Source organism: Melanaphis sacchari, unplaced genomic scaffold (assembly GCF_002803265.2).
Source record: "Melanaphis sacchari strain LSU unplaced genomic scaffold, SCAv2.0 Contig11_pilon_pilon, whole genome shotgun sequence".
NCBI classification, from domain to species: Eukaryota; Metazoa; Arthropoda; class Insecta; order Hemiptera; family Aphididae; genus Melanaphis; species Melanaphis sacchari.
In genome coordinates this window covers 3367606-3384122 of record NW_020270469.1, presented here as the reverse complement: position 1 = coordinate 3384122, position 16517 = coordinate 3367606, and the positions used below count along the sequence as shown (strand labels likewise).

The 16517-nt window shown below is 27.5% G+C and overlaps 2 protein-coding genes across 2 annotated transcripts; both read left to right on the top strand.

Moving 5' to 3' along the window:
- Positions 1 to 10746: 10746 nt before the first annotated feature.
- On the top strand, positions 10747 to 11602 carry LOC112604290 (zinc finger MYM-type protein 5-like). The gene is made up of 2 exons (XM_025353256.1): positions 10747 to 11544; positions 11597 to 11602. Exons 1-2 carry the CDS (start codon positions 10747 to 10749, stop codon positions 11600 to 11602), a joined length of 804 nt encoding a protein of 267 aa, XP_025209041.1.
- A 227-nt stretch (positions 11603 to 11829) lies between these two features.
- On the top strand, positions 11830 to 13287 carry LOC112604287 (zinc finger MYM-type protein 1-like). Its single transcript, XM_025353253.1, has one exon. It carries the CDS (start codon positions 11830 to 11832, stop codon positions 13285 to 13287), a length of 1458 nt encoding a protein of 485 aa, XP_025209038.1.
- The last annotated feature ends 3230 nt before the right edge of the window (positions 13288 to 16517 follow it).

Genomic DNA, 16517 nt, shown 5'->3' with positions numbered 1-16517 from the left:
ATGATTAATAACAAATATAAAAATAAAAAAAAATTAAAAAAATTGAATTTTGAATTCCAAAATATTGGTCCTGACCTAATATTCAATCAATGAGTTATGATCAACAATAACAAGCTAGTGATTATGTTTGTATTATTAAAATACACTTTTGAAAAAATAACCATGTGTATTTCATATAAGTACCAAACGGTTCGAAGTTACGTTCCGAAAAAAATTTAAAGTGATTATGTGGTAATTTGTCAAAAATAATAAATATTTTACAAAACTTCGATATACCAGTAATTAAATTCACTCCAAAATATTACCATTTTAAAATAAGTTTTTTCATACTTGAATTAAATAGAGAAGTATTTTCATTAGTTATAAATGATCATGTTTTTATTAGGAAAAATCATTGATACAGTGATATAAAATCGTGTATTATTAATAAGACTAGACTTATTTGTACGTGGAATAATTTATAAATTACATTACCTAAAATAATTATATTAGGTAGGTAATCCTACTATAATAAGTAGATAATAATTTACAGTTTTAATAATAATTGTGCCTCTATGAAATTATTTTAGAGATTACAAATCATAGTTGCACCTAAAGGTATTGTTATTGTATTATTAAAATAACTACACAATACAACTACTTATATGTAATTATTGTACATGATATTTGTAACAATAGCAAAATATGTTAAAACCTGATCGTTTCCGTGATATATCCGAAGATAAATTATAGAAAATAGTGAACGGGTCGTGACGTAAAAAAACCATTCAATGTTAGGTTTATTTTTAGTGGTTGTATTTAAAATAACATTATATATCAACTAAATAAGTCTCAAAGCATCTTGCAAAGAACAATATTAGGTTCAAACCATGTTTGTTCTACATTTGATATTGTAGTTATTTTAATTTTGATTCCAAAATAAAGACTCATGATAATTTTTTTATGTAAAATAAAAATTATTTTTACCTGTTTGCTGCTTTACGACTTTATATATACATAGTGATGTGTTCACCATTCACAGTAAAATATTCAAAACTGTATAAAAATGATTTAAACAAAATCTGACTCATTGGTCGTGTTACCTAAAATTATTTGCTACGCATAAAACAACGATGCGCGACGGAAGGTTGACGGTCCAACAAACACACACGACGTTTAATTTTCATAACAACTCAATGTTGTATACTTATCTGAAATAATCGTGTGTTAAACATTAGCCTATTTGGTGTTTATCTGTGTAAACATCGTATACTACACTTAACAGCTATATATAATGCGTAGGTATAGTCGTATAGAATAATCTAAGTAAAGTTAACTTAAGTAGTCACTAGCTAGAAAGATGTAAGTATATAACTGCAATATCATTGGCCTAGTACATTACCAAAGACATCGTATTTATTTTATTTATATTAAATTGAATAATTACCTACACAATTTTCTTTGCATTAGTTGTATACAATAAACGGTTATCATAAAATAGCCGGTTTACCAAGAATTGTATTTTATGGGGGGGGGTCGTGATGAGGTGATAGGAAAGGATCATAATACTTTTAGTTTTATTATATCACATGAAAAGTATTATTTTTATGTTTATTATTTTATCATGAGAACTGAAATAAATCAAAAATTGTATTAACATAAAATTGTGCGTGTTTATTATTCAAATATTTTGAAAAAACTTTAATTCTAACTACCTTTAGGCAAGTATTAGAAGGAAAAATCAATCCACTCCTTCCCAAGAAGAATATCTAAATATACTCCTGAATTAACCTATTTATATGTATTATAATCTACATATTAGCTATAAATAAAAAACTAATTGTCATAGAAAAGTCTTTTGAGGTTTGGCTGAATATCTATATATACGAAATTTATAATATAACTTCTGCTTTTTTTGCTAAAAAATAGCCCTTTGCCATGGCTAATTCATTCTTTAATCTACAGATTAATGTTGAAATAATATATATTTAGCATTAAATAAAATTATTTTTTGATTTCCATACGATTCAAGGTATATGATTCAACGTCTTTCCTAGCAATGATATAGATTGTTTTAATTTGTTTCTGAATGCTTACATGCTTTAAGATTTGTACAGTTAAAATCTAGAATTTCCCGACGTTATTAAAAAATAATACATAAAAACCAAAAAACTCCTTTAAACAATAGAATATAAAATATTTAGGTATTATGTATCTATATGCAACACGTATAGTTTTAATAATATCTACTATTTTTATGTTCATAAACGTTTCAAATTGAAACTCGATAATGGTAACTGATAACAAATATACCTACCAAGTATCTAAAATAATATTGATTTTAAATACTTTTTTTAGAAAAATAAGTTAGTAGGTATACAATTAAAATTTATAAAAGTGAAAGTATAAGTACAGTGTACAATTTTCAAACAAAGCATGTGAAGGTGAGGAACGATTTTACATTTTTACTTATCATCGAAACATTCTAAACACTAATCCGATTCGACTCCATGCATACTTAATTTTTCTCTTTATCGTTTCCAAATTGTTAAGATATTTTTTAAATTTATATTTCCTTTTTTTTATTGTTTAACATACAATTAACTATACATAATTATTAAGCCCCCGCCAGGAAATATGTTTTAGTAATTACTAATTTCGTTAGAAATTGATTTAAATATTTAAAATAAAATGGCATTATTAATATATATTCGTAATTTATAGTATAAATAATATAGGTAATACTAAATTTTGTTTTATTTAAGTCTTCAAAGTGCAGTGAATGAAGCTGTTAATTATTTTATTTATACTTGATTTATTAATAACTATTAATTAATAAAATATAAAATCGTTTAAATTGTAGGTATATTATAAGTGTAATAAATATTAAATACCTAGTTATAAATTGGTGTATAACAAATATAGTATATTTTAGTAGTATATCTAGTATATTTAAACTATATGATAGTATATAATTAAAACGCTTCGGCCATTACTGATATTAATAATACACTTTAATACTATTGTCTATTACTATTACATTTTCAACTTAGAATTTTTTGTTAGGTACCATGATGATGATGCGGTTTGTTGGGTACAGATCACCGGTACGAGCGTTTGGCCGCGGGGTGTGCTGCGGTCACTCTTGTAGTGCCTTTTGTATCCGGTAGGCGCGTGTCGTCGCAACCGTTCTCTCCCGCGTGTTTTCGCGTCGTCCCCCGTCTTGTCCTCAAAAAAATGTCTCCGCTCCACGGTCTGGTGCCCCGTCACCGGTTTTCTTGTTCGCCATTTTTTTTAAAGTTTTGGCAATGTTGTTATATATCCGAGTGAACTTGCGCCCCGCGTTCATGTACGTAACGTGTGTTTTGGCCCGTTAGCCTCTCGGCATATCACCGTGCTGTCGTTAGTCAACCGTGTTGACCTTTTACCGTGAACCCCTCGTGTTCACCGACTCATCGCCCTCGGGGACCGGAGTTGTTCCTGCGATTCGAGTCACGGCCGCCCGTGTCAGAGTTAAAGTTTTATTGCGTATCCGCCGTCCGTCTAATCTTTACCGTGCGAAGCCGAGCCCCGCTCGTTCACGCGCCCACGTGTTCCGTCAGCCGTCCTTGTTACGCAGATACGTACGTGGTGTATTCGACGTTTCGTCGAATTCAACGGTAGTGCGAGTGACGTCATCACCGCCGGAGTCTCATCGTCGTGCCAGACCAGCTGCTGCAGAAGCCCAGCGGCATCGTCGTGTTATCATCGACCCATCCGGTTACCAGGTCGTACACACGGTATTATATTGTTATCATTTGTTTTTGTTTTGTAAACTCGTCACTTCGACATTATTATTATTATTATTATAATTATTCCTTTTATTTCGTCTCCGACGTATTGTAAATATATTATTATTCTTCGATGTATTGATCTTCCGATCGTATTTTGGTCGCGTATTGTTATTATCATCTACTGACCTTAGTTTTAAGTAGTACTTTGTTGGTATACACGATGCAATAAATTTGTATATATTTTGTTAATCGTCAAAGATCCATTGTCCTTTGTATTTTGGTTGGGTGCCTTTATTCAACAGCGCCCTGTTGATACACAACACATACAGTCCACTCCTTACCTTCAACAACTCACAACGAAGACAACAAGCGCGTCGGGTTTTGCGTGGAGCTGCCGCTTGCGCACACATGCACGTACCTACACACGTCGCCCGGTCTAGTGTGCAGCCGTATCTCGCACACGGTTAAAAATATAAGTATGTTCAAAATTAGTATAGGGTATATAATGTGAAACAAGAATATTTGAAAGTATGTCTATGTATAGTACAAGTTCAATGGATAGTGGATATTATATTTAAATGCAATGTAAACCTAATAAGAATTCTCGATCATAGATCAACTATATAATATTTTAAAGAAATATAATAATAATAATAATAATAATAACAATTTCCAAATTTCAGCCTAGGCAAGAAGTATTATAAAAGTTTTTGAATTATTTTATGTATAATAGAACAATGATTTTGGTTCTGTTTACCATTAAAGACACCTCTTTTATTAGTTATTAATGATACAGAAAAAACTATAATCTAAACTCTTGAGTATAATTTTCTTTTAAACTAATTATATGTACTTAAAATAAACAAAAAAAAAAAAAAATCAATAATTGTATATAGATTTGAGATTAATTGTAAATACATTAATTATTTGTATAGTCATAAATACTTTTTTTTTTAATTTTTTTTTTTATTTATTGCACAGTAGGCATTATGTTATAAAATTTTAATCACTTACAATATTATGTGATTTATTGAATTTATAACCATGTAAATAGTATTATGTATTATACTATGTACTATTTAGACCCTTTAGCTTGAAATTCTCATCGTAATGTTACAAGGGTACATGTTTTAACTTGTACATGCATAGCAATAAATGCATGACGGTTATACGGACGAGAGAATATGTACCGTTATCAGAAAATAATAAAAAAAAAAACATTACTAACCCAACTCAATTCATCACGTTCATATTATTTCGATTATCTACATGTACTGTATAGTGTATATTGTATACTTATATACCATTTTATGCAGCAAACGGCAAGGGTGAACGGGCAACCAAACAACAGAAAATATTCATGCATGGATATATAATGTAGTTTTTCTCCCCTTATGTGTTCAAAATATATTGCGAGAAAACAGATTTTGTTCCAGAATGAAACAGGAAATTATAAGACCCACGGGGAACACATTTTGCATCGTTGACGATCCCCTTGGTGCGGCTGCCGCATTAATTGTGGTTATTACCAACAGGAGGGTGTAGCACTGTAGCCTATAATACACCTCTCTACGTACATATAGTTAAAAAATTATATATATACATTTATGTTATAATGCCATTACGCAGTGCGTATATAGGTATATCAGTGTATGTATTATTTGTTTGTAGGCATGTATTCGAGTCATGTAATAAGAGCGGCAAGTCCCTACCTTCTGACATAAATGCATATACATATTGTAATCGTCACATAACAACATAATATTATCATAATTGATATACGGAATTTCAGACCTAATAATACCGAAATAAAACGATCACCCTAAATAATTTCTCTCGTGCTGCTGCAATCAAACTTTATAGGTATAATATATACGCATATAAAGACAAGTAATAGTATAAAAAATAGTTATTACATTAGTCTTTGAACTCGTATCAATATCAATGATTTTTAGGTGATCGATTTTAAACATCGATTTATTTCATAAAAATTTTATAGGTGGGTATATTTTTCAACTTTCAAAAATACACTTTACCAGTAATAAATTAATATTAGGTTCACCTATATATTATAAAAAAAAAAATCTAAATGAATATGAGCAAATAGATATATTTAATTAAATTTGACAACTATATAGGTTATAAATGGAAAATAGAGTGTATTAATATACTTTATCTGATCACAAATTTTACTTTAATCTATATTATTTTTATAATTTATACGATAATAATAAGAACAAGTATCTATAACAGTTTAACAATAAAAATAATAGTCTATGACAATGTCCAATCCAAGGTCCTCGAAGCCTTCCCCTTCTTGAAAGGGTCTACCATTGATACTGAAAAAATAATAAATAACTAATTCATAGTAATCTAATCATCATAAATTATAATTATAAACTAGTATTAATCTATAGTGTGATAATTTATGCATTATAAAATATGTTTGTTAGAAAATAAAATATGGATAATAATATTTTTTTTCTTTAGTTGGCCCTGAATGTCTATAAAAATGTGTAAATTAGCCAGTTAAATACAAAATATTGGACCACCCTGCAGGTCTATGACGTTGGACGCGTTGTGTAATAAATTTTGTTTTTAAATCGGAAAGAAAATATCAAGGTAAGTATCATTAAAATCAAATTTAGTTTCAACTTAAAATTTAAAAATAAAAATAATAACAATTAAATACAATCAGTCAAAAATAAAAGAGGTGTAGTTTACGTTTACATTACAAATTAAATAAATGTCAATATTGTACTTTACATAGAAAAAATTTATGGTTAGACGAATCACCCCAGCACATCGATAGATCTTTAGTCAATATAAGAACCTAATATAATAACGTATATTATTGATACATGTTCATCAATTATTGGAGTTTCACCACTATTAAATTTATTAATTAAACCTTGTAACTTTTCACTTGGTTTTTCTTTTTTTGGCTTTAGAATATTCATATTAAAGTATTCATTTATATAATATTTAATTTAATATATTATATATTTCTATTTGATTTGATTTTAACTTTTTAATAAATATAAAAATATTTGGATGAATCGTGTAAAAATTAGAATTGAAATGTGAATGAAATGACTCACTACATGAATTAGTGGTTAAAGTTAATTCTGTTGATACTTGAGCTCTTATTTTAAGTGGACACTGAGCTTATTTATTTATATGTACATCAATTAAATAATCTGCAAATCGTGTCACTCTTTCGTCGTCAGGCTTTGATTTCATTAAATAATTTACGAAATTCTCAGATACACTTTCCAGGCTTAGAAATGGTATACCGTAGAATTGAACTAACCGCCTTCTCTAGTATCGCCGCCCTTATCTTTATAGTCAATACTCAAACTATTTTGTTGAATATTTCTATTTCATGGCTGTTTTAGATGAAAGCGACATCTGTGTATCTGAGGTCAAACAGTTTTAAATGCAAAATGAATAGCTCTCTTGAAATCTTTTACACCATCGATGGTGATATTAAAGTAATATTGTTTTTGAAACTAAATTCACAAATAGTTGTTATGCAATTAGTGTATGATATTGCACTTTTATCGGAGTGTAAACATATAATGCGTGATATATACTAGCTATTGATAAAACCATACATTATGAACATTTGTGCAAAGTATTTAGGGCAGTATGAAAACCTATACCGTTATTCGTATCGTTCATTTACAATAATTTTGATAATCCAAGAGTTTTTAAATTATAAATTCAACTGAAAGCTACATATTTTAACTCTTTGTTATCCTAAAAAAAAAAAAAAAACTTATCTTCATTTGCTTGAACACAGCGTTCGTCAAAATAACTTATTTAACTTTTTCAATTTATTTAGGGAATGGTGGTGATGTCATTAATACATATATATTTCTTTTGATATTACGTACATCACTTACTTGTAAATGTTCCGTTAGTGGTACATTTTTAATAGCGTTGGAAAATAATTTACTAGGATTGGTGCATATATCTTTGGTTGCCTTATATTTACAAGACCAGTCACGAATTATTTTTGAAAGTTTTTATCACTTAATAATTTATGGTTATAGTTTAAATTTTGATCAGTTTTTCTATCATTATCACTTTGAGTTTTTAAAAATTCTTCGTAAGTCTTAAATGTACATCGCCAGTTATACTCACCTGTAGTTAGAGGTCGATTAATTTTATGAAACTCAAAATTTAAAATTATTTTCAAGCACTTTTCGCACTGTTACACAAATTTTTGACTATAGTGACTTTACTGATTAATATAATAATAGGTAATAATAAACCTATCAATGGTCGTATTACTTTTATAGGTAGTAATAATTTTATAAGGTTTTTTGGTTCTTAATTTTATGGATAAAATAATTTTCATGATATCATTGAAAAATTACACAATTACCATGATCTTTTACCAGTAGACCACGGCTTACGTGATACCTTTTTAATAAAGAAAAAAAATTCTGGTGCAGTTTAAATGAAAAAAAACTTCGTTAGAGCGCAGTTTACGTATTTTTAATAATATATAAAATTATATATGTAATTGTAAATAATTTACGAGTATAATATATTATATTGTTTTTAATCAATGTTATATTTTATAAGGTTTTATTATCTCGTGGAATTTATTTTCAAACAAAAATAGTCAATCAAAAATAAAACGACAGACAATTCTGTACAATTATTTATAAATACCTATAACTTATTATTTATAAATAGATAAATATTTCATAATTTTTGTTAATCATACCTATATCTAAGTGTAATTGGAGGCGTAACCATCATACTAATTATTTTCTCATTTTTATAACATTAATATAATTATTCAGTTTTGTATAACCCGCCTACTATTTAATTGTAATAAGGTAGGTAAATTAAAAAAAATATATTAAATACCTAAATCTATACAAAAATGTGCCGACAGCAGTCTTATATAAAATCATTAATCATCATGCACAACTATAATGCATAATATTGAAATGAAAATGAATAATTGTGATAGTGCCTAGTATGAATATGGTACTACCAGGGCCGGATCTAGGGGGGGGAAGTCGGGGATTTATCCCCGGGCGTATAATTTCCGTGAACGTATTTTGAAGGTTTTAAATTTTAAAATTTAAAATTTTAAATGGACTTTGATACAAAAGTCATAACTACAAAATATTTTTTTTAAAGAAATGTATGTAATAATGTGCATGTGAATAAAATAATACTATATTATTTTTAATTTTAACAAGTAATAACATTGTTTTAAAATGGACAAATAGGTACGCATTGCATTGGAAATACCCGTGCACTACTATCAGCGGGATTGACTGTCCCAGCCGATCTAATAATAAAATATTAATTATTTAAATAAGTGGGAAATTAAAATATCGTTGAATTTTATTTTATTATCATTGTATTGTGATTCGTCTATCGTCGTTTCATGTGTCCGTGTTAATGTGTTATATTAATAATATAGCCTGTATTAGCTTATAAAAACAGTTTAGCCGAATTTCATTTTAATTTTGACACTGTAACAGCCAACTATCATCGTCATTCGTCCGTGTTTAGTAATTAGTACTCAGGTTAGTACAAAAAAAAATTAACAATATTGCTATTTTTTTAATCTGTATGTAGTTAATAGTTTATTTATTAAGAACACTTGTGAATATTATCTAGTATTTGTTATGGAACTTTATTACATCGCAGCCCGCAGGGCAACTTTTTTTGGAATAATTTTTTTATTTTTGTATTTTATGTTTTTTTTTGGTTATACATGTTTTGCAGTGTTGGGTAGTAACGTAAAAGAAGTAACGCGTTACTTAATTTGTAAAACGTTACGTAATTTTATTAGAATTATTTCCAAGTAACGAAAATGTAATGGAAATAACTTTTGACAACTAATTTCTATAATATAACGCGTTACTATTTAAAATTATTTAGTACCTATTCCAGTATCGCGAATTTAACAAAAAACGTTTCCATGCATGTTAAAATTTAAAAGTTCTTATTTAAATAAGTTCTTTATAAACACATATTTTTTAATAGTTTAATGTAGGGAACAAATTTTACTGTAAATACATATTTTTATTAAAATTAGATATTTTAGATCTGATAAAAAATATGTATGATTTAGATCATTCTAATTGAAATAAATCCAAATTTATTTTATATATTTTTACATATTTGGTAAATAAGTACATATTTGTAATTTTTTAGTTTGTCATTGATTTTCGATGACGTTTCATCAATTCTACTTCGTCTAAAACAATATATGTAATTTTTGACAGAGATATTTTAATAGAAAAAATTTAACAAGGATCTATAGAAATTGAATACACTTCTTCTGTATAGTGAATAAGTAATAATGCCCCTATCACATCTGTTGATGTGGAGCAGTCTTTTATAGCCAATACAAAAATATTATCCGACAAAACCGTCGTAATTTTTTATTTGCAAACCTACAATAATATATTGTTTCTTGTTGATTTGTTCCAGAATAATATTCATAATTTTATATACCTACATCATTATTTATTTATATTAATTTTTTAAATATTTATTATTTTGTAATTTATTTTGTAATTTTGGATTTTTTATTCCATATTTTAAGAAAAGTTGGTACATATATTGATTTTTTTATTACAATAAAATCCGTTCCCTAATTATAAGTAATTAATATTGTTATGTACTTATGTTTTAAGTTTTAACTGTAGGTACGTATTGTTTTTGTACATTTTTTTACTGTAGGTGTACTTCTAGTTACATTATTGCTTATCAGAATGATAATTGCTAAGAAATTAAAAAAACAAATTATTATACCTCCTTAATGTTATACTGTTATGTTCTATTTAAAATTTGTAAATAAACCATAAATAAATTTATAGAGATATATTTTTGATATGTATACTTTCTCCTCTATTTTGTTTAAGCTTTTTTGTGCAGTCTCATATATTCTATTTGGTTAGTTTTTTGTATTAAGCTCCTTTCTTCATCTGATTTATTTTTAAAGCTCAATATGTCAAAAAGACCACCGGGTTCTTATTTCCGAAACAAAAAGAAGCAAAAAGAAGCAGAAGCTAAAGAACTAGCAACACAATGGGAGAAATCTAAAAGTAAATGGTTCAACGTTAAAAACGAACAAAAAATCAATACATTAAAAGATGGGGCTTCTGAAATTCAAAAGATTAATGAAAGTATTCAAATTGAAATTGATAGTGGTTGTAGTCAAATTGAACAAACATCAAATATCAATGAATTAAGTTTTCAAGAAATACCTCTAGAGATGGATGAAAATATTTTAGTTGATAATGATTTATCACATGGTATAACAGAGAAAACGGAGAAACAATCACTTGTTGATGAAGAAATAAATGTGTTACAACCTCCAGAAATAATATTTAATAATCCTCAATCGTGGCCAACTATAACTGATAAGTTAAGGTGCATATTAGTTCAAAATGGCCCAAATCGTGGTAAATTAGATTATAAGCCTTTTAAAAACCATTGGTTTTACAAAAAATTACCTAATGGAGAAAGTGTTGAAAGATCATGGATGATGTATTCACAACCAAATGACGCAATTTTTTGCTTTTGTTGTATGTTATTTGGTAAACAATTTACTGCTTTAAGTGATCCCAAACGAGGTTTTTCGTGTTGGAAGAAAATGGAGCGCTTAAAAGAACATGAAGATTCTCAAGACCATGTAAAACATTATTTAGAATGGAAAATGCTTGAAAACAAACTACTGAAAGGAGGGGGTATTGATGACTCCCTACAGAAAGAAATACAATCAGAACAAGAAAAATGGCGACATGTTTTAAAAATAATATTAGATGTATTACTTTATTGTGCAAATAATAATCTAGCCTTAAGAGGAAATTCAGAAGATATAGGTAATCCAGCAGCAGGGCATTTTTTAAATCTAATTAGCTTAATAAGTAAATCTGATGGAGTATTAAGGCAACATATTGAATCCCACAAGAAAGGCTCTGTATCTTATTTTTCTCATCACATTCAAGATGAATTTATTTCTTTATTATCTAAAAAGGTCAGAGAAAAAATAATAAATCAAATCAAGTCTGCAAAATATTTTACTATTATGTTCGATTGTACACCTGATGTTTCCAAAAGGGAACAAATGAGTGAAGTTATCCGTTATGTTCATATTTCTAACGGAAAAGTTTGTATAGAAGAAAGTTTTTTAGGATTTATTTTATCACATGAAAAAACTGGAAAAGGTTTAGCTAGTGAAATATTAACTCAATTATCTGATGATGATTTAAATATACAAAACTGCAGAGGCCAAGCTTACGATAATGGAGCAAATATGGCAGGGAAGTATAAAGGTGTGCAAGCGAAAATTATGGAAAAAAATAGTTTGGCTACTTTTGTACCATGTACTGCTCATAGTTTAAATTTGGCTGGTGTCAACGCTGCATCATCTAATGTTCAAATGAAAAACTTTTTTGGCAAGATTCAACAATTATTCAATTTTTTTGCGGGTTCACCTTCTCGTTGGGAAGAATTAAAATCATTGAAACTCACACTTAAACCATTTTCTGATACAAGATGGTCTTCTAAATCTGTAGCTATAAAAGCGGTTTTTACACAATTACCTGAAGTAAAAAATGCCCTTAATAATATAATTGAAAAAGGTAATGCTGAATCAATATTTTTGGCTAAAAGTTTATTATTATCCATTGACTATGAATTTATTTGCTTGTTATCTATTTGGAATTCTATCCTTTCAAGCATTGATCGCGTTAATGTTTGTCTACAATCGAAATCATTAACAATCAATAAAGCTGCAAATCTAATTAAAGGATTAATTAATGAAATTACCGATTTGCGAAATAACAGACTTGAAACATTATTTAAAAGTGCTGAAGAATTAACTACAAAAATGGGTATTGCAACTGATTTTCCTCAAAAAAGAATAAAACGAGTAAAACTATTGGATCTTGAAGAATCTACAGACGACTGGAATGCGACTTCAAAAAAAAATTGTATTATAAATTTAAAAAATGTTTGTGATGTATTAACTATGAATATGAACTGGAGATTTGAAAAGCTCAATCAAATATCTTCTGACTTTGGATTTTTAAATGGAGCTGACCTCGTTGAGAGAGATTCAAATTATTTAATTAAAGCTGCTGCTGATCTAGCTATAAAATATGACAACGATTTAAATCTTTCAGACTTTACTTCGGAAATACTTAACTTTAAAAACCTTGCATTAAGTATGTTACCTGACCTTAAAAATCAAAGTCCATTAAACATTTTGGAGTTAATACACGAGTATTCAATGACTGACATATTCCCTAATATTTGTATTGCTATTCGTTTGTATCTAACATTGCCTTGTACTACCGCATCATGTGAACGAAGTTTTAGTAAACTTAAATTAATAAAAACCTATTTACGATCAACGATGAACCAAAACAGACTCACTAACTTGTCACTTCTATCAATCGAAAAAGAGATCACAAAGACAGTTGATTTTGATTCAGTTATTGATAATTTTTCTGCAATCAAAGCCAGAAAAATAAAGTTTTAAATATTAAGTTTCATATTTTGTAAATCTAGAAAATGTAAAATAATATACTTTAATATATACATATACATTTAATCCATAATTAATAAATAATTATTATATTATTTTAATTTTCAGTTCTTAGTTATATTTTTCTTTCATTGTAGTTTTTTTGTACTCAAGTAGATACATATGAAGGTTTGACTGTAACAAATATTAAAAATGTATAAATATTGTTCATTTACATAAAGCTTTTTATGTTAAAAGTGAGCAGTAAATATTTTAAATTTGTTAACAAATAATTTATATTATATGTTATTATTACCAATATTATTTTTTTCTAAACCTTGAACTTAAAAATATTAACCGAATATAATTATTTAAATATTAATTAATATAAATATAATTATAAGAAATATTATTACAAAAAAATATGTGAGTGTGTTTGATTTTTTATAAAAAAAAAAAAAAATTCTGGTCATTTGCCAAATTTCTTGAAATGGGCGTATATTTTTCATTTTCCCCGGGTGTTAAAAAGTTATGATCCGGCCCTGGGTACTACTCAGATATTATTTTAAATATTAATTCTATCTATATAGATATAAATTATAAAACATTTACCAATGAAATGTGAAAAATATTTATTTTTTTTCAATCGTTTACTGCCATTATTGCTTATAATATATCATATGTTTATTGTAGTATTGCAGCGTAATAATAATTATATATTATTATACTATAGTGCGTATTTAAACATTAAGAATATTATAATACCTAAAAGCTATAAAATATTTGTCATAAATCCTATACATTTTCACATTACAATGTAGTTTTTATTAAAATTGCATGTTATTTCATTTTATTATTAATAATGAGGTACATATGTATTAAACATGGTAATTAATATGGTTTTGTAATCTTATGTGCATATTATGCAATAAAAAATATATTTGTTATTTTTAAATTTTTATTGAACAAGATATTGTTAAAAAAAAATATATATAATAAATTATTGGATCAACATATTATTATGATTTATGAATAAGCTTTTCCACGCTGTTTAAATTAATAATATATAGGAACTATATAGTGCTGCATGTTTGAAATAAGAAATATATTTTATATAAATAACACAAATGACAAAAATATACTAAAATTATAAATACGTGTACGTATTTCTTAGTGTTTTTTTTTTTATTATTTTTAAGTAATTTTTTGATTTTGTCTTTATTTTTAAGAACATGCGTTTACAACTGTCGACGATCGTATATAATTTCTATTTATATTGAAATACCAAAACTCAAAAGAAAAAAAAAAATGAATAAACAGAAAAGGAAACGATGTTGGTGACACTCGGATATAATTATTTAAAACTTAAAAGATGAACAATATTTTTAGAAAAAATAAGAAAAAATAAGACAGTGTAATAATAATGCACATGCACGGGAAGCACATGTACTAACGTGACGAATGTTTAATGGGGCGATTTTCATTAGGTAAACGCAGAACATATTATATATTCAATAACTGTTTGCGGTAGGTAGGCATCATATTATATTATTATTATCCTCTACTAATTTCTGTTGTTGAAACATCTGTATGGTTAGTCTTCACTTTTTTTGGTATTTACGTTTGAATTAATACATTTTAATAATATATACTGTAATTTAATCATATATAATAATACTTAGATACACCATTACCACATTAACAGCATATTGTTCTCTATATTATTTTATATTAAATATTATTTAAAGGATGAAGTTACGAAAATATACTGTACAATTTTTCGTGATAAAAATTTCAGCTGATGAAAAATTTATCAACGTGTTAATTTTTTTATAGTTTACGTAATAAGCAATGACTAATGACTAATAATAAATAAAACTAATTTTATAATAATTGATTAATAAATTACACGCAAATAAAAACAGTAGAAAGATAATAATTATTTTTGAAATAATTAAAATGTTTTGATTTTGAGTTATACATTGTAATAATAAGATTAAATAAAATAAAACGTTTTTCAGTTATGATGAACATATCCACATCGATTCCCAATTCTTAATGATTTTACAGTAAAAATATGTAGTATAAATATTAAATGTGATTTCACAAAGTAAGACGTTACTTTCGTCGTTAGCGGCAACTGACAGTTCGGTTGAATAACGTCTATAGCCAATGCTCCACAGAGCATGCACTACCAGATTACCTATACCTATAAAACCTCACTACTATAATATTACACTATTATATTATTATATAGCCTTCGGTATATATGTTATATTAATAATAAATTAATAACCATTTAATCGTGCATAAAACCTACGCAGTTTTCGTAATGGCCCATTAAATCGGTTAATCAATTATTTCGCGCAAGTACTGTACGCAATGCCAATGTGTAAGTACCATCGAACGACATACACTGTACATAGGTACTATGTTTATAAATTACACTATAATACACCTGCACTCTGGTATTGGCGGGCGGAACATAATTTGAAGTTTCGGCATAGTTTTAATGTGCCTATTTTTTATACTCTATATGCACCACTATATGCTGCGGAAGACCGGTTCCGCGGGTTTTTTTTTTTTTTTACATTTTAATGCGCGTACCTATACATATAATAATGTTATATTATCATTATTATTGTGTATTATTTTATTATACCCACCATGTTATAATACGACGGCAACCGACGACGACGATCTGGTGGCAATTATAATAATAATTACACACGATGATGTACGTACACGTAACGTAACTATCGCGCATAATTACGACGGACGGACGTGATGGTTAATAATGCGCACGCGTACAATTATTAATCGGAAAATGATCAAACGCCGCCGTCCGGTCAAACAGAGTCAATTTGTTTCGTCTCGTATCATAGCCTAACGTCCTTGCTGTACTGCCGTCGACGCACGGTAATAATAATATTAAATTGACGGATGTATACAACCTATACAGGTAGTATTAGAGTGCAAGACACGTTTGAAAATATATTGTACCTACTACGAACGTTTTATCGATAAACTAAGGAGCACAGAGAATCGTCGACAATATTCAATAATAATTGTTGCTCTTTGCAATTGCTAAAATAATTATTACGGTTACTTGTAAGGTGTAATATTGTGGGCACTGTAGTGATTATTATTATTATTAATATATTTTGTTTACGTAGTCGGCGTGCGACGATTCGGACCGACCACGACGAAAACGAAGTCTTATTAATTATTATTATATTATCAGA